The 18,420-nt window shown below is 43.1% G+C and overlaps 1 protein-coding gene across 4 annotated transcripts in view; it reads right to left on the bottom strand.

The window, feature by feature from the left end:
- LOC112232094 (liprin-beta-1) overlaps positions 1-18,420 on the bottom strand; it is a 74,743-nt gene that overhangs the window by 4,107 nt on the left and 52,216 nt on the right. For all 4 annotated transcript variants that reach the window (XM_024398891.2, XM_024398892.2, XM_024398893.2 and 1 more), the window contains 5 exons: positions 13,847-13,958; positions 13,496-13,584; positions 2,710-2,832; positions 404-529; positions 9-197 (listed from right to left, as the gene is read on the bottom strand). In XM_024398891.2, coding sequence (XP_024254659.1) covers positions 9-197; positions 404-529; positions 2,710-2,832; positions 13,496-13,584; positions 13,847-13,958 — 639 coding nt within the window. The remainder of the gene's footprint in view (positions 1-8; positions 198-403; positions 530-2,709; positions 2,833-13,495; positions 13,585-13,846; positions 13,959-18,420) is intronic.

Raw genomic sequence — 18,420 nt, 5'->3', positions numbered from 1 at the left:
ACCCCTACCTTGACCTTGGCGGTGGCTGTAAGCAGGGTGTAGTCAGGGTTCTCTAGATAATCCTGTTTGAGCCCCTGGGCCTCAGATCCCACCAGCAGGTTGAAGTGGGTGGCCAGGTGCCTCCGCAGCAGGGTCTTGTTGGGGGGAATGTTCAGCAGCAGGGCCATGGTCTCCACATTGAACCGAGGCTCCAGCACCTGGGGGAAGAGGGAACATTATGAGATTGGGATGCGTCTCAACCTATCCCACTTCTCATTGTAAAGATAAAATTATAAATAACCAAAGTTTCATAGATGAAATAACCCATCATCATTTCTACGCAGTCTCTATCTGGTTTTAGATATTCGAGTTTAAATTATTAAGACAATTTTGGGCCACATTAAATCTGATCATTCTTTCTCACCATGAGTCCCCCGTGCACGCCGCTGCCCCTCAGGTTGGGGGCGTACTCCGCCAGGTCTACTGATCTCAGCCACTCCATTACTCTGTGATTGGTCCACTGGGAGATCTCTGCTGGTGTGATATTGTTCTGACAAATCAGAAGAACATAATGTGTTTATCAACACAACAAATGACTGAGCGACAGGATATGATAACACTTGTGTAGATTGAAGAAGTAGAGAATGAGTAAACAACAAAAAGGGGATGGTACAGTAACTATAGAAAAGGTGGACTTTATAAGAAGGTTTGACTGGTTCAGAGTTCAAAGTGCCACCATGGCACATCGATAAGAATGCAAATGAAACGAGATAGCAGGAATCCAAATAGTGGGGTTTTATTTCACACAAACGCAGGAGCACATGGGGAAAGGATGCAGGATAATGTTGTGGATTGATCGCATTTTTCAGCTTGGTGGTTTCGGGCACAGCACCAGCATCTCTTGAGGTTCTGGATCCAGTTTACCGTCTGGTCATTGGTAATCTGTCTGAAGTGTGCACATCTACTAATGTGGTGATCAGCTGAATAGCAGGTTGCACATGTGGGTATACGGGGTGATGATGGCTGACGACTCAACCTGACCAGTCTGGTATGGAAGATGCAGATGATGTCAATTAACTTCTGGGCCACATCCTGACTGATGGCAGCCCATTCTTGCATAATCAATGCTTGGAGTTTGTCAGAATTTCTGGGTTTTTGTTTGTCCGCCCGCCTCTTGAGGATTGACCACAAGTTCTCAATGGGATTAAGGTCTGGGGAGTTTCCTGGCCACGGACCTAAAATATCTGTTTTGTTCCCCGAGCCACTTAATCATCACTTTTGCCTTGTGGCAAGGTGCTCCATCATGCTGGAAAAGGCATTGTTCATCACCAAACTGTTCATGGATGGTTGGGAGAAGCTGCTCTCAGAAGATGTGTTGGTACCATTCTTTATTCATGGCTGTGTTCTTAGGCAAAATTGTGAGTGAGCCCACTCCCTTGGCTGCGAAGCAACCCCACACATGAATGGTCTCAGGATGCTTTACTGTTGGCATGACACAGGCCTGATGGTAGCGCTCACCTTGTCTTCTCCGGACAAGCTTTTTTCCGGATGCCCCAAACAATCGGAAAGGGGATTCATCAGAGAAAATGACTTTACCCCAGTCCTCAGCATCCCAATCCCTGTACCTTTTGCAGAATATCAGTCTGTCCCTAATGTTTTTCCTGGAGAGAAGTGGCTTCTTTGCTGCCTTTTTGACACCGGGCCATCTGAATCAACTTTAGGAGACGGTCCTGGCACATGCTGGACTTTCTTGGGCTCCCTGAAGCCTTCTTCATATCAATTGAACCGCTCTCCTTGAAGTTCTTGATGATCCGACAAATGGTTGATTTAGGTGCAATCTTACTGGCAGCAATATCCTTGCCTGTGAAGCCCTTTTTATGCAAAGAAACTATGACGGCACGTGTTTCCTTGCAGGTAACCATATTTGACACAGGAAGAACAATGATTCCAAGCACCACCCTCCTTTTGAAGCTTCCAGTCTGTTATTCGAACTCAATCGGCATGATAGAGTGATCTCCAGCCTTGTCCTCGTCAACACTCACACCTGTGTTAACGAGAGAATCACTGACATGATGTCAGCTGGTCCTTTGTGGCAGGGCTGAAATGCAGTGGAAATGTTTTTGGGGGATTCAGTTCATTTGCATGGCAAAGAGGGACTTTGCAATTAATTGCAATTCATCTGATCACTATTCATAACATTCTGGAGTATACGCAAATTGCCATCATACAAACTGAGGCAGCAGGCGTTGTGAAAATTAATATTTGTGTCATTCTCAAAACTTTTGGCCACGACTGTACAGATGAAATGCTTGAATTCACTAAACTGCTCAGCGGGGAGTTTCTCCAACAGGAGCTCAACATGTTTATTGTCCGTCAAGCACAACATTGGAAGGAAAATATAAATTGGCCGCCCCATGCATTCACCAACAGGAATAAGGAAGACTAGAGGGAGAAACTACTGCTTAAATAGTCATGGGTGCTAATGAGCAACGTGAAGACAGGTGAGGTGAGTGGCAATGGAGGGACGTGGCCAGAGGTTATGGGTGAGGACATGAGCCTTCACAACAGTAGCATTGACAAGTGTTCATGTATCCCTGGAACCAGGGTTGTGTTCATTAGGGCCCACATCAGAAAACTATAAAACAACGGAAAGCAACAATAAGCCCTGTTTCAGTCAGTTGTCTTGCGTTTGTTGCCTAATGAAAACGACCAGTGTTCCAGTGGCCTAACCTCATCGGAGGGCCGTCGGCGCAGGCAGTTGGGCTCGTAGTTGTTGAGGCGTAGCACCTGGATGGCTCTTTTGATGCTGAGGTGGTGGAGCACACTGCCCACCTTCAGAGACAACAGGTCATCCTAACAGAGGACACACAGGAACAAGAATGTTAAGAGTAATATGTCAGGTCAGACGGAAAAAGCCGGCAGGAGCCCTCAGTTGACTTAGTGATGAGTTTTTCATTAAGCAAAGAAAAAAACCTACTACCCAGCAGGTAAAGTCATATAATCTGATGAGATTCTATATGCTTGTCTTGACCGAAGTAATATCAAGATAATACCATTTTTTTCCCCAATCGCGTTGCTGCTATTTTCACAAGTATGCAGTGAATTCTCAAAAGTCTAGTACAAAATGCCAAACTGGTAACACTTGTAACGCAGTAAGTCTTATATTCAAAATATAGGTATGTGAAATACCATGAGAACAGTTTGATTTAATCACTGAAACAATATCTTCTCAATTTACTTGTTTTAACAACCAGTTAATCCAATAGCAAAGAAAGTATATGCTACAGTACTGTAAATGATAGTACATTACACTGTTTTCACAGTATGCAATACACCCATCATAATTGACTGGAAATATAATTTCTATCCCATGTTTAATCAAAGGTGTGGTCATTAAAGACATCTTTCACAATCATTGATTTGAATGGTGGTGGACCATTCAAATCAAATTGTATGTCACATGCGCCAAATACAGTGAAATGCTTACTTTACAAGCCCTTAACCAACAATGCTTGAATAAGTTACGATTTTAAAATAAGTGTTAAGTAAAAAAATAGATAAGTAAAAAATAGAAAATAAAAGTAATAAATAATTAAACAGTAGCAGCAAAATAACAAGCAAGGCAAAATACAGGTGGTACCGGTACAGAGTCAATGTGAGGGGGCACAGGTTAGTTGAGGTAATATCTACATGTAAGTAGTTACTAAAGTGACTCTGCATTCATTATAAACAGAGAGTAGCAGCAGAGTAAGAGAGGCGTCTGAATAGCCCTTGGATTAGCTGTTCAGGAGTCTTATGGCTTGGGGGTAGAAGCTGTTAAGCCTTTTGGACCTCGACTTGGTGCTCCGGTACCGTTTGTCGTGTTGTAGCAGAGAGAACAGTCTATGACTAGGGTGCCAGGAGTCTGACAATTTTTAGGGCCTTCCTCTGACACAGAGGACCTTTTGAGGATGAGGACCCATGCCGAATCGTTTCAGTCTCCTGAGGGGGCTTTGTTGTGCCCTCTTCATGACTGTCTGGGTGTGTTTGGACCATGATAGTTTGTTGGTAATGTGGACACCAAGGAACTTGAAGCTCTCAACCTGTTCCACGACAGCCCCGTCAATGACAAAATGGGGTGTGCTCGGTCCTCCTTTTCCTATAGTCAACAATCATCTCCTTTGTCTTGATCACATTGAGGGAGAGGTTGTCCTGGCACCACAAGACCATGTCCTGATCTCCTCCTTATAGGCTGTCTCATCGTTGATCAGGCTGTTTGCCGAAACTTGGTGTTGGAGTTGTGCCTGGCAATGCAGTCATGACTGAACAGGGAGTACAGGAGAGGACTGAGCACCCACCCCTGAGGGGGCCCCGTTTTGAGGATCAGCATGGCGGATGTGTTGTTCTCTACTCTTACCACCTGTGACGGCCTGTCAGGAAGTCCAAGATCCAGTTGCAGAGGGAGGTGTTTAGTCCCAGGGTCCTTAGCTTAGTGATGAGCTAAGAGGGCACTATGGTGTTTAACGCTGAGCTGTAGTCAATGAGTAGCATTCTCACATACAGTTGAAGTCAGAAGTTTACATAGACATTACGCAAATGCATTACTCAGTTTCACAATTCCTGACATTTAATCCTCGTAAAAATTCCCTGTCTTAGGTCAGTTAGGATCACCACTTTATTTTGAGAATGTGAAATGTCAGAATAATAGTAGAGAGAATGACTTATTTGAGCTTTTATTCTTTCATCACATTCCCAGTGGGTCAGACGTTTACATACACTCAATTAGTATTTGGTAGCATTGCCTTTAAATTGTTTAACTTGGGTCAAGCGTTTCGGGTTGCGTTCCACAAGCGTCCCACAATAAGTTGGGTGAATTTTGACCCATTTCTTCTGACAAAGCTAGTGTAACGGAGTCAGGTTTGTTGGCCACATTTTTTCAGTTTTCACTTTTTCACTTTTCAAATTTATGGGATTGAGGTCAGGGCTTTGTGATGACCACTCCAATACCTTGACTTTGTTGTCCTTAAGACATTTTGCCAAAACTTTGGAAGAATGCTTGGGGTCATTGTCCATTTGGAAGAACCATTTGTAACCAAGCTTAAACTTCCTGACTGATGTCTTGAGATGTTGCTTCAATATATCCACAATTCTCCTACCTCACGATGCCATCCATTTTGTGAAGGGCACCAGTCCCTCCTGAAGCAAAGCACCCCCACAACATGATGCTGCCACCCCTGTGCTTCACGATTGGGATGGTGTTCTTCAGCTTGCAAGCATCCCCCTCTTTCCTCCAAACATAACGATGGTCATTATGGCCAAAAAAAAATCTATTTTTGTTTCATCAGACAAGATTACATTTCTCAAAAAACAATGACAATTGTCCCCATGTGCAGTTGCAAACCGTAGTCTGGCTTTTTCATGCCGGTTTTGGAGCAGTGACTTCTTCCTTGCTGAGCGGCCTTCCAGGTTATGTCGATATAGGACTGGTTTTACTGTGGATACAGATACATTTGTACCCGTTTCCTCCAGCATCTTCACAAGGTCCTTTGCTTTTCTGGGATTGATTTTGCACTTTTCGCACCAAAGATTGTTAATATCTAGGAGACAGAACGCGTCTCCTTCCTGAGCGGTATGAGGGCTGCATGGTCCCATGGTCTTTATACTTTTGTACTATTGTTTGTACAGATGAATGTGGTACCTTCAGGATGAACCAGACTGGTGGGGGTCTACAATATTGTTTCTGAGGTCTTGGCTAATTTCTTTTGATTTTCCCATGATGTCAAGCAAAGATGCACTGAGTTTGAAGGTAGGCCTTGAACATACATCCACAGGTAAACCTACAATTGATTCAAATTATGTCAATTAGCCTATCAGAAGCTTCTAAAGCCATGACATCATTTTCTGGATTTTTCCAAGCTGTTTAAAGGCACAGTCAACTTCGTGTATGTAAACTTCTGATCCACTGGAATTGTGATACAGTGAATTAATTAAGTTAAATAATCTGTCTGTAAACAATTGTTAGAAAAATGACTTAGGACATCTACTTTGTGCATGACACAACAGACTTGCCAAAACTATAGTTTGTTAACAAGAAATTTGTGGAGTGGTTGAAAAACAAGTTTTAATGACTCCAACCTAAGTGTATGTAAACTTCTGACTTCAACTGTATGTGTTCCTTGCAGTGTGGAGTGCAATTGAGATTGCATCATCTGTGGATCTGCTGGGACGGTATGCAACTGGAGTGGTTCTAGGGTTTCTGCGATAATGGTGTTGATGTGAACCATGACCTGCCTTTCAAAGCACTTCATGGCTACAGATGTGAGTGCTACGGGTCAGTAGTCATTTAGGTAGGTTACCTTAGTGTTCTTGGGCACAGGGACTATGGTGGTCTGCTTGAAACATCTTGGTATTACAGACTCCGTCAGGGACAGGTTTAAAACTGATTTGAGTTTCCCAGCATTAAAGTCCCCGGCCACTAGGAGTACCGCCTCTGGATGAGTGATTTCCTGTTTACTTATGGCCGTATACAGCGGTCTTAGGGACAGTATCGGTGTGTGGTGGTATATAGACAACTACGAAAAAAATTGATGTACACTCTTGGTCGATAGTGTGGTCTACAGCTTATCATAAGATACTCTACCTCAGGTAGAGGCCTGCTGTTCTATCCTGCCGAAAAAGCTTAAAACCCACCTGTTGTATGTTAATCATGCTGTCGTTCAGCCACGACTCAGTGAAATATATTACAGTTTTTAATGTCCCGTTGGTAGAATATACGTGCTCGTAGTTAATTTTATTATTGATTGATTGTAAGTTGGCTAATAGAACTGATGGTAAAGGTCAATTACCCTCTCAGCGACAGATCCTTACAAGGCACCCGGACCGTCGTCCACGATTCCTCCGTCTTTTCCTCCTGCGAATGACGGGGATGAGGGCCTTGTCGGGTGTTCGGAGTAAATCCCTCCCATCAGACTCGTTGAAGAAGAAAAATGCATCCAGTACGGGGTGAGTAATCGTTCCCCTGATATCAAAGAAGCTCTTTTTGGTCATAAGACACGGTGGCAGAAACAAATAACGCAAAAAAACACACATCAGCACAATTGGTTACGGATCGTAAAACGGCGGCCCTCTCCTTCGGCGCCATTCTTGATACACACGGGAAACTGTTGAGTGTGAAAAACCCAGCAACAAATTAAACAAATGAAAGAAACTTAACGTTTAGCAGGCACTAGTTTGCATCAAGCACTAACTCTACTCTCAGCCATAGGTTCTCATCGACATTGCAGTCAATGTCCTCATTGTTCATTCGCCTGGTGAAAAAATGGTTGGCATGGCGAATCCAAACCTGACATTGGTCTGGATTGATGTCATCGCATGCCTCACCCATGGCCTGGAGGAGAGTCGCATGCTAATACAGATGGCAATCATACACCTACACATACCTGTATTGTAATCACGCATTGTATTGGACTCACTGTTGTCCCATTGGATAAAAGCATCTTTTAAGTAAATGGCACATTTTACAGTAATAAAGTACTGTATTGGCCAATTACATTTTAGTAAAGCAGTGTAAACCCCCCATCAAAAAGACCCCAGCAACTCCCTTTTGGAAACATGTTTACTGTACACACACACACACACACAGCTATTACACACACAGTACCTTCGGAAAGTATTCAGACTTGTTCCACATTTTGTTTGATGAGAATAAGGCTGTAACCTATCTACACACAATACCCCATAATGACAAATAAAAAAAGAGAAAAGATTAATAAATATCACATTTACGTAATTATTCAGACCCTTTACTCAGTACTTTTTGAAGCACCTTTGGCAGCAATTACAGCCTAGAGTCTTCTTGGGTGTGACACTACAAGCTTGGCACAACTGTATTTGGGGAGTTTCTCTCATTCTTCTCTGCAGATCCTCTCAAGCTCTGTCAGGTTGGATGGGGAGCGTTGCTGCACAGCTATTTTTAGGTCTCTCCAGAGATGTTTGTTCAGGTTCAAGTCTGGAGTCTGGCTGGGCCACCCGAAGCCACTCCTGCGTTGTCTTGGCTGTGTGCTTAGGGTCGTTGTCCTGTTGGAAGGTGAACCTTGGCCCCAGCCTGAGCGCTCTGGAGCAGATTTTCATCAAGGATCTCTCTGGTACTTTGCTCCGTTCATCTTTGCCTCGATCCTAACTAGTCTCCAAGTCCCTGCCACTGGAAAAAACACCACAGAATATTGCTGGTGGTGACCAAGCTTCACCGTAGGGATGGTGCCAGGTTTCCTCCAGACGTGACGCTTGGCATTCAGGCCAAAGAGTTCATTCTTGGTTTCATCAGACGAGAGAATCTTGTTTCTTTAGGTGCCTTTTGGAAAATTCCAAGCAGGCTGTCATGTAACTTTTACTGAGGAGTTGCTTCCGTCTGGCCACTCTACAATAAAGGCCTGATTGGTGGTGTCCTGCAGAGATAGTTGTCCTTCTGGAAGGTTCTTATCTCCACAGAGGAACTACAGAGCTCTGTCAGAGTGCACATTGAGTTCTTGGTCATCTCCCTAACCAAGACCCTTCACTCCCGATTGCTCTAGGAAGAGTCTTGGTGGTTCCAAACTGTATTGACGGTGGTGCTGGTTGTCCTTGCTCGCTGTAACTAAGCAAGCAATACATGGTACTAGGAGTGGAAATCATGTTTTTTTCTGTGAATGTTGGAGTTTATGTAAGTGCAATGGATATAATCAAGCCACCAGAGGCTTTGAGCCTGGATGGGAATGTGGATACGAATTGGAAAACATTTCGGCAGGGGTTTTTGCTGTATATGTCTGCCATTGGAGTTACGAAGGAGCCGGATGAATGTAAAGTTGCTATTTTTCTTACTATAGCGGGTACTCAGGCAATCGATATATTCAATACCTTCACGTTTGCAAATGAGGATAAAGACGAGTTCACGGAGGAACTGGATCAGTTTGATGCATATTGTTCAACTAAGAACAACGAGACATATGAATGTTGTGTTTCACTGTCGTATACAACAGCAAGGTGAAAAGTTTGACGTCTTTCTTACTGATTTGAAATTAAAAGCACAGACATAATTTTGTAGACCTAACCTCATCTATGCTTCAAGATAAGACTGTGTTTGGTATAAATGACTCCAGAGAGAAAGATTTCTGAGGGAAAGTGAGTTACATTTGGACATTGCAGTAAAAATATATGTCAGGTGAATGAGCTGGCACAATCGCATATTAAAACCTGTAGCTCCACACCAGCAAGCACTGCTATGGAGGTGGAAAGCGCAGCAGTGGATATTGTAGATAAGGACACAAGGGGGCGCTATGAGCAAAGAAGCCACAAGCAATATGACTTTGATCAAAGGATTCACAAGCAATATGAATCTAACAGGAAGTGTCCTGCCTTTGTGACATTTCGCTACAAGTGCAAGGGGAAAAAACATTTTTGGGAAAAATGTGTATCGCAAAGGACAAGTATGGGGGACAAAATGTTCACACTATTGAAATGGAGGAGAATGAACAAAGTGATTTGTTTGTGGGCACTGTGAGGACACAAGGGGGCGCATGGAGGATGGGCAAGAACCATCACAGGTCCATACTATAGCTAGTGACCATTGGGTTGAACCACTAGTGGTCAATGGTACAATTTTGACCTTAAAGCTGGATACAGGAGCTAAAGTCAACCTAATTAATATGAGGGATGTTCATGAGTTAAAGCACAAACCAGTCATCATGCAAAAGGCTGTGGCTCTCAAAACGTACAATGGCCACGCAATTGAGACTAAAATTTTGTGTCGGCTAACTGTAAAGCGAAAAACAAGAAGCCACACACTTATGTTTGTGATTGTACCAGAGGGGCATGATTCTCTCTTGGGGAATCCAGCATGTGAGTCGTTGAGACTGGTTAAGCGAGTGTACACCTTTAATGACTGACTGGCTGCACAGTGTTCAACGGGTGACAAGTAATCAAAATGGTGAGGAGATTGATCAAAGATATTCGGATGTGTTCACAGGATTTGGAGCAGTACCTCTCCTTCACTCGATTACCCTCAGAGAGAATGCCAAGCCAGTGATTCATGCACCACGCAGAGTACCGGTGCCACTACAGAAGGATCTAAAGGAGGAGTTGGGAAGAATGGTGAAACTCGATGTGCTCGTGAAAACAGAGGAGCCAACCAACTGGGTCAATTTCATGGTGTTGTTCGCAAAAGGAATGGCGATCTGAGAGTGTGTATGGACCCCGAAGACCTTAATAAATGTATCAAAAGGAACATTTTAAGATTCTTAAGAGGGATGAGATAGTGTGTGAAATGGCTGGCGCACATTATTTCTCCAAGTTGGATGCTTCAAATGGATTCTGGCAGGTGAGGTTGGATGCAGCCAGCACCAAGTTTTGTACAGTCAATACCCCCTTTGGAAGATATTCCTATAAGAGGTTACCTTTTGGCATAAGTTCTGCCCCTGAGCTCTTTCACAAGGCCATGGAAAGGGTCATTGAGGGGTTAGAGGGAGTTTGTGTGTGTGTTGATTTCCTGGTCTGGGGGTCCACTATTCAGGAACAAAATGAGCGGTTGGAAAATAATCTGCAGAGGGTTCAGAAACATGGTTTGAAGCTAAATCGGGCTGAACGTCAGTTTTGTGTGAAGCAAATCACATTTCTTGGAGATGGGCTATCATTGGAGGGTGTGCAGTCTGATCATACCAAGGTCAATGCGGTGAGGAAGATGGCTAATCCAACAGATAGGAAAGATATTTACCAGGTTTTTGGGTATGGTCAATTATTTGGGAAAGTTTGTCAGCTAATCTGTCAGCTAAAACAGTGAACTTAAGGACACTCCTTCAGGACAAGACAGAGTTCTCGTGGAACAGAGAACATGAAAGAGAGTGGAACAATGTAAAGAACATTTTGGCTGAATAGCAAGTGCTAACTTTTCTCGAACCTGACAAGGCTTACTAAGGTGACCATGGACGCCTCCATCAAGATGTGTGGAAGCCTGTGGCTTATGTGGCCCGTTCTTTGACTGATGCCGAGAAGTGTTATGCTCAAATAGAAAAGGAGTGCCTAGGGTTGGTCGTAAGAAGTTCCACTGTTACATTTACGGCTTAAAAGGTGATTCTAGAAACAGACCGTGAACCCCTTATTCCAATCTCTCAAAACAATCTGAATGGCATGCCTCCTCGTCTTCGAAGGATGTTGATTAGATTGCAACGCTATGATTTTGTTCTAACCAATGTGCCTGGGTCAACTTTAGTGGTAGCAGATGCCCTCTCTAGGGCTCTATCTGTGGTGGCCCAAATCAGCCTCAATCGGGAGTCTATGGAGGAAGAGGTTTCCTTGCATGTGGATATGGTCATGGAGTCCCTTCCTGTTTCAGAGCAGCAACGACAGAGAATTGTTTTAGAGATGACAACAGATCCCATTCTTTGCAAGGTGATCCATAATCTGGAAAATGGCTATCAAAAAGGCTCTTGTAAGCAGAGCTGTCAGTGGTCAATTGTGTGCTGTTGAAGAATAACAGAATGGTGATACCTACTTTAATGCGTCAGGAGATGCTAAAGAGTGTACATGAAGGACATCTGGGAGCTGAGAAATGTAGGTGAAGGGCCAGAGAGTCCCTTTATTGACCAAATATAAATTCTGACATTGAGCAAATGGTGGGAAATTGTGACATCTCAAATTTCATTAGACAGCCTAAGGAGCCCATGGTTATGGGAGAGGTACCCACCACAGCCTGGGAAAAGGTTGGAGTCGACTTGTTTCACTGCAATGGTAAGGACTATTTGTTGACTATCGACTACTTGTCAAGACTGTCATTTTGCACTTGAAATAATGTTTGGCTAGGCATGGGATTCCCCCTAGTGGTTGTTTCTGATAATGCACCTCAGTTTGCTTGCAGTGAGTTTTAGATGTTTGCAGAGCATTAGGAGTTCAGACATATAACCTCTAGTCCGCTATATCCTAAAAATAATGGGAAGGCTGAAAAAAGGTGTGCAAATCGTGAAGAGACTCTTAAAAAAAGGCAGCACACAGTGGGACTGATCAATACTTGGCTTTATTGTCTTACAGAACAGCGCCCTTGGAATGTGGCCGGTTACCTGCAGAAATCTTAAAATGGGACGCAAGTTGCGTTCCATGTTGCCTAGTTTCTGCCTGAATGACTGTCATTAGCTGTGAATGATAGGGCCCTACAGCTGAAGCTGACGTTTGAGGACACTGGCATACTGCCACTGGACTCCAAAGAATGGAGAACAAGTGGGGATGTGACAGAAGGTACTAGGAGTGGCCAGAAGCTTCAAACACAGAGCCTTAGACCCTGCACAGGTCTGAGAGGGCCAGCAGGCCTCCAGAAAGACTGAATATTCAGTGGCGATGTTTAATGGACTCATAGACTGACTCATTGAGTTGTTGGGGTTTGTTTTGATATGTTCATGATTGACTATTGGAAAACAGAGAAGAATTGATATTTGTGAATTGGCATTACTTGATGAAATGTGTACATTTGTATATTTAAAAAAAAAACAGATAGATGAAGAAAAAAAAATGTATTGATGGGGTTCTGAGTGATGGTTTATGACACTCTTATGGTATATGAGAGGCAATGGTGGAATAACATTACAACTCGTTAACTATGATTGACGGTGCTGGTTGTCCTTGCTCGCTGTAACTAACAAAGTAATACACAAACTTCTTCCATTTAAGAATGATGGAGGCCACTGTGTTCTTGGGGACCTTCAATGATGCAGAAATGTTTTGTTACCCTTCCCCAGATCTGTGCCTTGACACAATCCTGTCTCGGAGATCTATGGACAATTCCTTCAACCTCATGGCTTGGTTTTTGCTCTGACATGCGCTGTCAACTGTGGGACCTTATATAGGCAGGTGTGTGACTTTCCAAATCATGTCCAATTAATTTAATTTACCACAGGTGGACTCCAATGAAGTTGTAGAAGCATCTCAAGGATGATCAATGGAAACAGGATACAACTGAGCCCAATTTTCAGTCTAATTGCAAAGGGTCCAAATACTTATGCAAATAAGGTCATTTTTGTTTATTATTCATAAATTTGCACAAAAAAAATTAAAAACCTGTTCTCTTTGTCATTATGGGGTATTGGGTGTAGATTGCTGAGTATTTTTTTGATTTATTTAATCACTTTTAGGATAAGGTTGTAACGTAACAAAATGTGGAAAATTCAATGGGTCTGAATACTTCCCGAAGGCACTGTACTTGTGAGAATTGCACGAAAGCGATGGAAAAAAACAAATCGTAGTGTGGTGCATGGCAAGTGTTTTTGTGAGCGGTCTTATATCAAGCCATTGTGTAGTGATTGCGTCCAGAGGGTAAGACTATGCCTTCTCCAGTGTTACTAATCCACGCTGTTCAGTCTGTTCAGCCTAATGTGAACTAGCAGTGTGATCATTATGCCCAGAGACATACGACATATATATATATATCTCTATCTGTGGCTCTGATCAGACCCATGCATGGCCTGAGGACAGGAATATTGGTGGGTGTGTGTGTGCGCGAGCATCAGTCGGTCTGACTCACTACTGTCATATAGTGCAGCATGCGGCCGTCCACCCTCCCTTCATCGAACTGGGTCTTATACTGAGGCAGGCCAATGTCATCCAGCCATCCTGAAGAAGGAGACGAGAGAGGGGGAGAGAAGGTGAGAGAGGGCAAGAAAGAGAGTGAGATTTGCCAACCTGCCAGTCAATTTTGCCATCAGAAATCAAACTTGCATTTTGAGAGCACTTGAATCAAATTTATAACTAGTAAATTGGATTACAATTCATTCAAAAACACCCACCATATAATTTAGAAAACATGAGATGATGTAAGGCATAGTAAAACCCCAGTATAAAACCTTGACCCCATACTGGCAGTTCATCTACTCACTGGTCACCCAGTTGTAGTCCAGTTTGCCCTTATTGTCATCCTCCTCAGAGCCCAGAGCCTGCAGGGCCAGTTGGAGCTTCTTCCTGTGCAGAGGGTGTTTGATGCCCAGCTCCTAAACACACACGTACGTGCAAATGCGCACACAGAGATAACAACCATCCAAAGTCAGTGTATTATCCACCACACCCCCAGGGCAGAACAGAGACACAGTTAGCCTGACAACAAGGATTACTTCCATCCATTTGATTAACTGCTTACAAAGTACAGTATGTTTGGCCAGAGTGGCTACAGAGTACAAAAAGAGGCAGGTTCAAAATAAAGTGCTGTGAATATTTGATGGAATATATGGGATCTGAACATCTGAAATCTGTTGCTGAGATGCACCGGGCTTCAACAATTCTGCCATAATATAGAATACTTTTATATGAATGAACGAATTACACCGAGTACACAAAACATTAAAAACATCTGCTCTTTCCATGACAGACTGACCATATGACAGCTATGATCCCTTATTGATGTCACTTGTTAAATCCACTTCAATCAGTGTAGAAGGAAAAAAATAAGGATTTTTAAGCCTTGAGACAATTGAAACATGGATTGTGTATGTTTGCCGTTCAGAGGGTGAATGGGCAAGACTGAAGATTCAAGTGCTTTTGAACGGGGTATGGTAGTAGGTGCCAGGCGCACCGGTTTGTATCAAGAACTGCAACACTGCTGGGTTTTTCACGCTCAACAGTTTCCTGTGTGTATCGAGATTGGTCCACCAACCAAAGGACATCGAGCCAACTTGACAACTGTGGGAAGCATTGGAGAAAACATGGGCCAGAATTCCTGTGGAACGCTTTCGACACCTTGGGCAAAAGGGGGTGCAACTCAATATTAGGAAGGAGTTCCTAATGTTTTGTACACTCAGCGTATATTGAAAATACTGTGATTGAAGAACAATTGTTGAGAGATGAAATAATGTAATCACTTTTTACCTGGTTAAAGTTGTTTACTCCAAATTCAGACTGGAGTATTCTTTTAATACTCATACTTTTTACTCAAACACCCGCGACCCATTCAAAACGTGCCGCGACCCATTCAAAACGTGCCGCGACCCATTCAAAACGTGCCGCGACCCATTCAAAACGTGCCGCGACCCATTCAAAAAGTGCCGCGACCCATTCAAACGTGCCGCGACCCATTCAAAACGTGCCGCGACCCATTCAAAACGTGCAACCCATTCAAAACGTGCCGCGACCCATTCAAAACGTGCCGCGACCCATTCAAAACGTGCCGCGACCCATTCAAAACGTGCGCGACCCATTCAAAACGTGCCGCGACCCATTCAAAACGTGCCGCGACCCATTCAAAACGTGCCGCGACCCATTCAAAACGTGCCGCGACCCATTCAAAACGTGCCGCGACCCATTCAAAACGTGCCGCGACCCAAATTTGGGTTCTTACCCACCAGTTGAGAATCACTTCCTTACAGGATTATTTGCCTGATTTTTAAGGTCCTTAAGTACGGTACAATAATACATACCCTCTGGCTTTGACTTCATCAATAGGTGTTTTAAACCAGGGTTGCTTCAACCCTGAGCCCAATGGGACGAAAATGCCTCATAGGGGATCAATTAAGCAATAAGGCCCGAGGAGATGTGGTATATGGCCAATATACCACGGCTAAGGGCTGTTCTTAAGCACAGCAGTAAAAATGAAGTATAGCAGTAAAAATAAAAGTTTTGTCATACCCGTGGTATACGGTGTGCGTTTCTTTCGCCTATAGATTATTCTGTTACCCAGTAAACAGCACCCTACCGACAAAAATCTCTAAAACGATGCCGAATGCTAATTATTTTCAAGACACTGGTCAAAGACCCAAACGAGATTACTTTGAACACAGCCAAAGGAAACTTAATAAGATAATTGTATCGGAGTCGCTTTTTGACATGCCGGGGGGCAATTCTGACCTCTCAAAATAACTGTTACATTTATCTAAGTGCCAGAAGAGAATGCATCTACATATAGTCACTCTTAGTGATTATGTGCGTCAAGACATTATTCCACGGGGACTCAGGTGGCAAAAAGAACCATCATTGGGACAACGCACAGATGATTTCTGTGAGCGCTGGTGTGCCATCCTGAACAAATGCTCAATTGATTTAAAGACATTAATTGTTGACATTAATTGTTGATTTTACTGAAATGGATAACACGATTAAAGAGAAACGCACAGCTCTGCAAGGAGCTGTTAATGATGGCATATTCAATTAACTGATGCAAACTAACCAAGCACTCCAGGACAAGCTGTCTACAGAAATAAAAGGAACTTAAAATCAAGAAATTCAACCAAGACAAAAAAGACAAGGCCAAGGATAAAGTCTACTTCTGGAGAAACCCTGATAAAAGAGGTCCTGCTCCTGCTCCTGCTCCTCCTCTCCATGACAGACGCAGGAGGGCTGCCACTTACACCCCCATCTGACCAACGCTCTACAACCAGCACCTCATCGGCTTCCAGTGCCAGTTTTTTATCCAACGGGAGACTGGGCCGACGTTAGGACGGAGGTGGCCGCGGGCACCGACGAGATGCAGCGCCCGACAGGGTAAGAAGAAATGACTACCAGAGGCAGAGGGGACCATTCACACGTTCCCAGAACCCACGGGACTGAGTGTTCTTCATTTATCAAGCAAGATATTGAGCCCTGCCCATGTCTCCTTTCTTAATAAAGGGTTAACTTTTGTGCCTACAACTCAGTGCAACAATTTTGATGTTAAGGTAGACATGTTTAAGTATTTTAGAAACATCCGTTTTAAGGGGATACTTTAGCTCCCCCAATCGTGAGATTTCTACTGAACATGTAGGTTTCTCACCTGCACATACTACGACTCCTTTTAGAAGAAAGTTATTTTATACCTCCAGCCAATCACAATCACTCTATTGAGACATATTGCAGACTTGTTGAAAAATATGTTGGTCATCTCCTTACGAACAAACATGAGTACATATCTTTCCAGAATTTACCGAAGGATGAAAAACAAGTTTTGCTTGATTTACAATTCGATACGTCAGTCCTTAACCACCCTGCTGATAAGGGTGTACTCATGGATAGGACAGTTTATGTAAATGAGTGTCATAGACAACACCTTTCACAAGAAACTCAGAAGTGACCCCACTGCCCAATTTCAGAACATGATCTTTACTGTCCTAGATGGTTATTTAAGTTCTGGTCAGATAACCAAAAAAGAACATGACTTTTTGGCTATTCAACACCTTAAAATGGCCACTTTTTATACTACCCGAAATTACACAAGAATGTTACAAAACCTCCAGGGCGCCCTATTGTAGCGGGCATTGATGGAGTAACGGCCCCTCTATTGACTGTTGTTGACTTTTTTACTAGACCACTCGCAGAACAGCTCCCCTCCCTTGCAAAGGACACCAGCAATATGATCTCTATTATTGAATCTCTTGATCCTCTCCCTGATAATAATTTGTTAGTTACTTTTGTTGTTGAGTCGTTATACACAAATATTCCACACGAGGGCAGTATTGAAGCTGTGGAACATTTTCTTCTGCAACGTGACCCTAATGTACTACCTTACAGTGTGTACATTATAACATTGGCTGAAATGGTACTCACACAACTACTTCATGTTTCTAAATTATTTCTTTATTCAGACAAGGGTACTGCTATGGGATCCCCCATGGCTCCTAACTATGGTAATTTGTATGTGGGTTACATGGAGAAACAGTCTATTTTCAATCCTCTCAAAAATGTTTTCGTGCCTCAGATCATTATTTGGAAAGAGTATATTGATATTTTTATTCTATGGAGGGGTGATGCAAAACAGCTCCAGGCATTCCATGCTTTTCTTAACTCCTGTTCTGAGCATCTGAGATTTACTATGCAATCTGATACACGTCAAATCAGTTTTCTTGATCTTCTGATCATGTCTGAAGATAATGTTCTATACACTGATCTTTACAGGAAACCTACTGATCATAACAGTTTGTTGAGGGCTGATAGTTGTCACCCACTTCCCTTGAGAAACAGTTTGCCTGACAGCCAATTCTGTCGAATCAAAAGAATTTGTAAAAAACAATCAGATTTCGACAGAAATAGAGAGTGGGTACCAAAAATGGTCAGATTAATAATGCCATTGAGAAAATTCAAAACAAAACGAGACATGACCTTTTTCAAGGTCAGTGTCGCAAAAATAAGCATTCTTTTTATTTGACCTTTTATTTAACAAGGCAAGTCAGTTAAGAACAAATTCTTATTTTCAATGACGGTCTAGGAACAGTGGTTTAACTGCCTGTTCAGGGGGGCAGAACGACAGATTTGTACCTTGTCAGCTCGGGGATTTGAACTTGCAACCTTTCGGTTACTAGTCCAACGCTCTAACCACTAGGCTACCCTGCTGCCTCTTGCGTTCTAACTACCCGCTATTCAAAGTGCTCTGAACAAATTAAGGGAATCGTTCAAACATTGGCACATTCTATGATCCGATGATCGTATCGGTAATGTGTTTTCAGACCTTCCCTTGGTCGTATTCTCGTGGGGCAGAAACCTCAGAGATCAATT

Source organism: Oncorhynchus tshawytscha, linkage group LG06 (genome assembly GCF_018296145.1).
Source record: "Oncorhynchus tshawytscha isolate Ot180627B linkage group LG06, Otsh_v2.0, whole genome shotgun sequence".
Classification (NCBI taxonomy): domain Eukaryota; kingdom Metazoa; phylum Chordata; class Actinopteri; order Salmoniformes; family Salmonidae; genus Oncorhynchus; species Oncorhynchus tshawytscha.
This window is presented reverse-complemented; position numbering and strand designations above follow the sequence as displayed.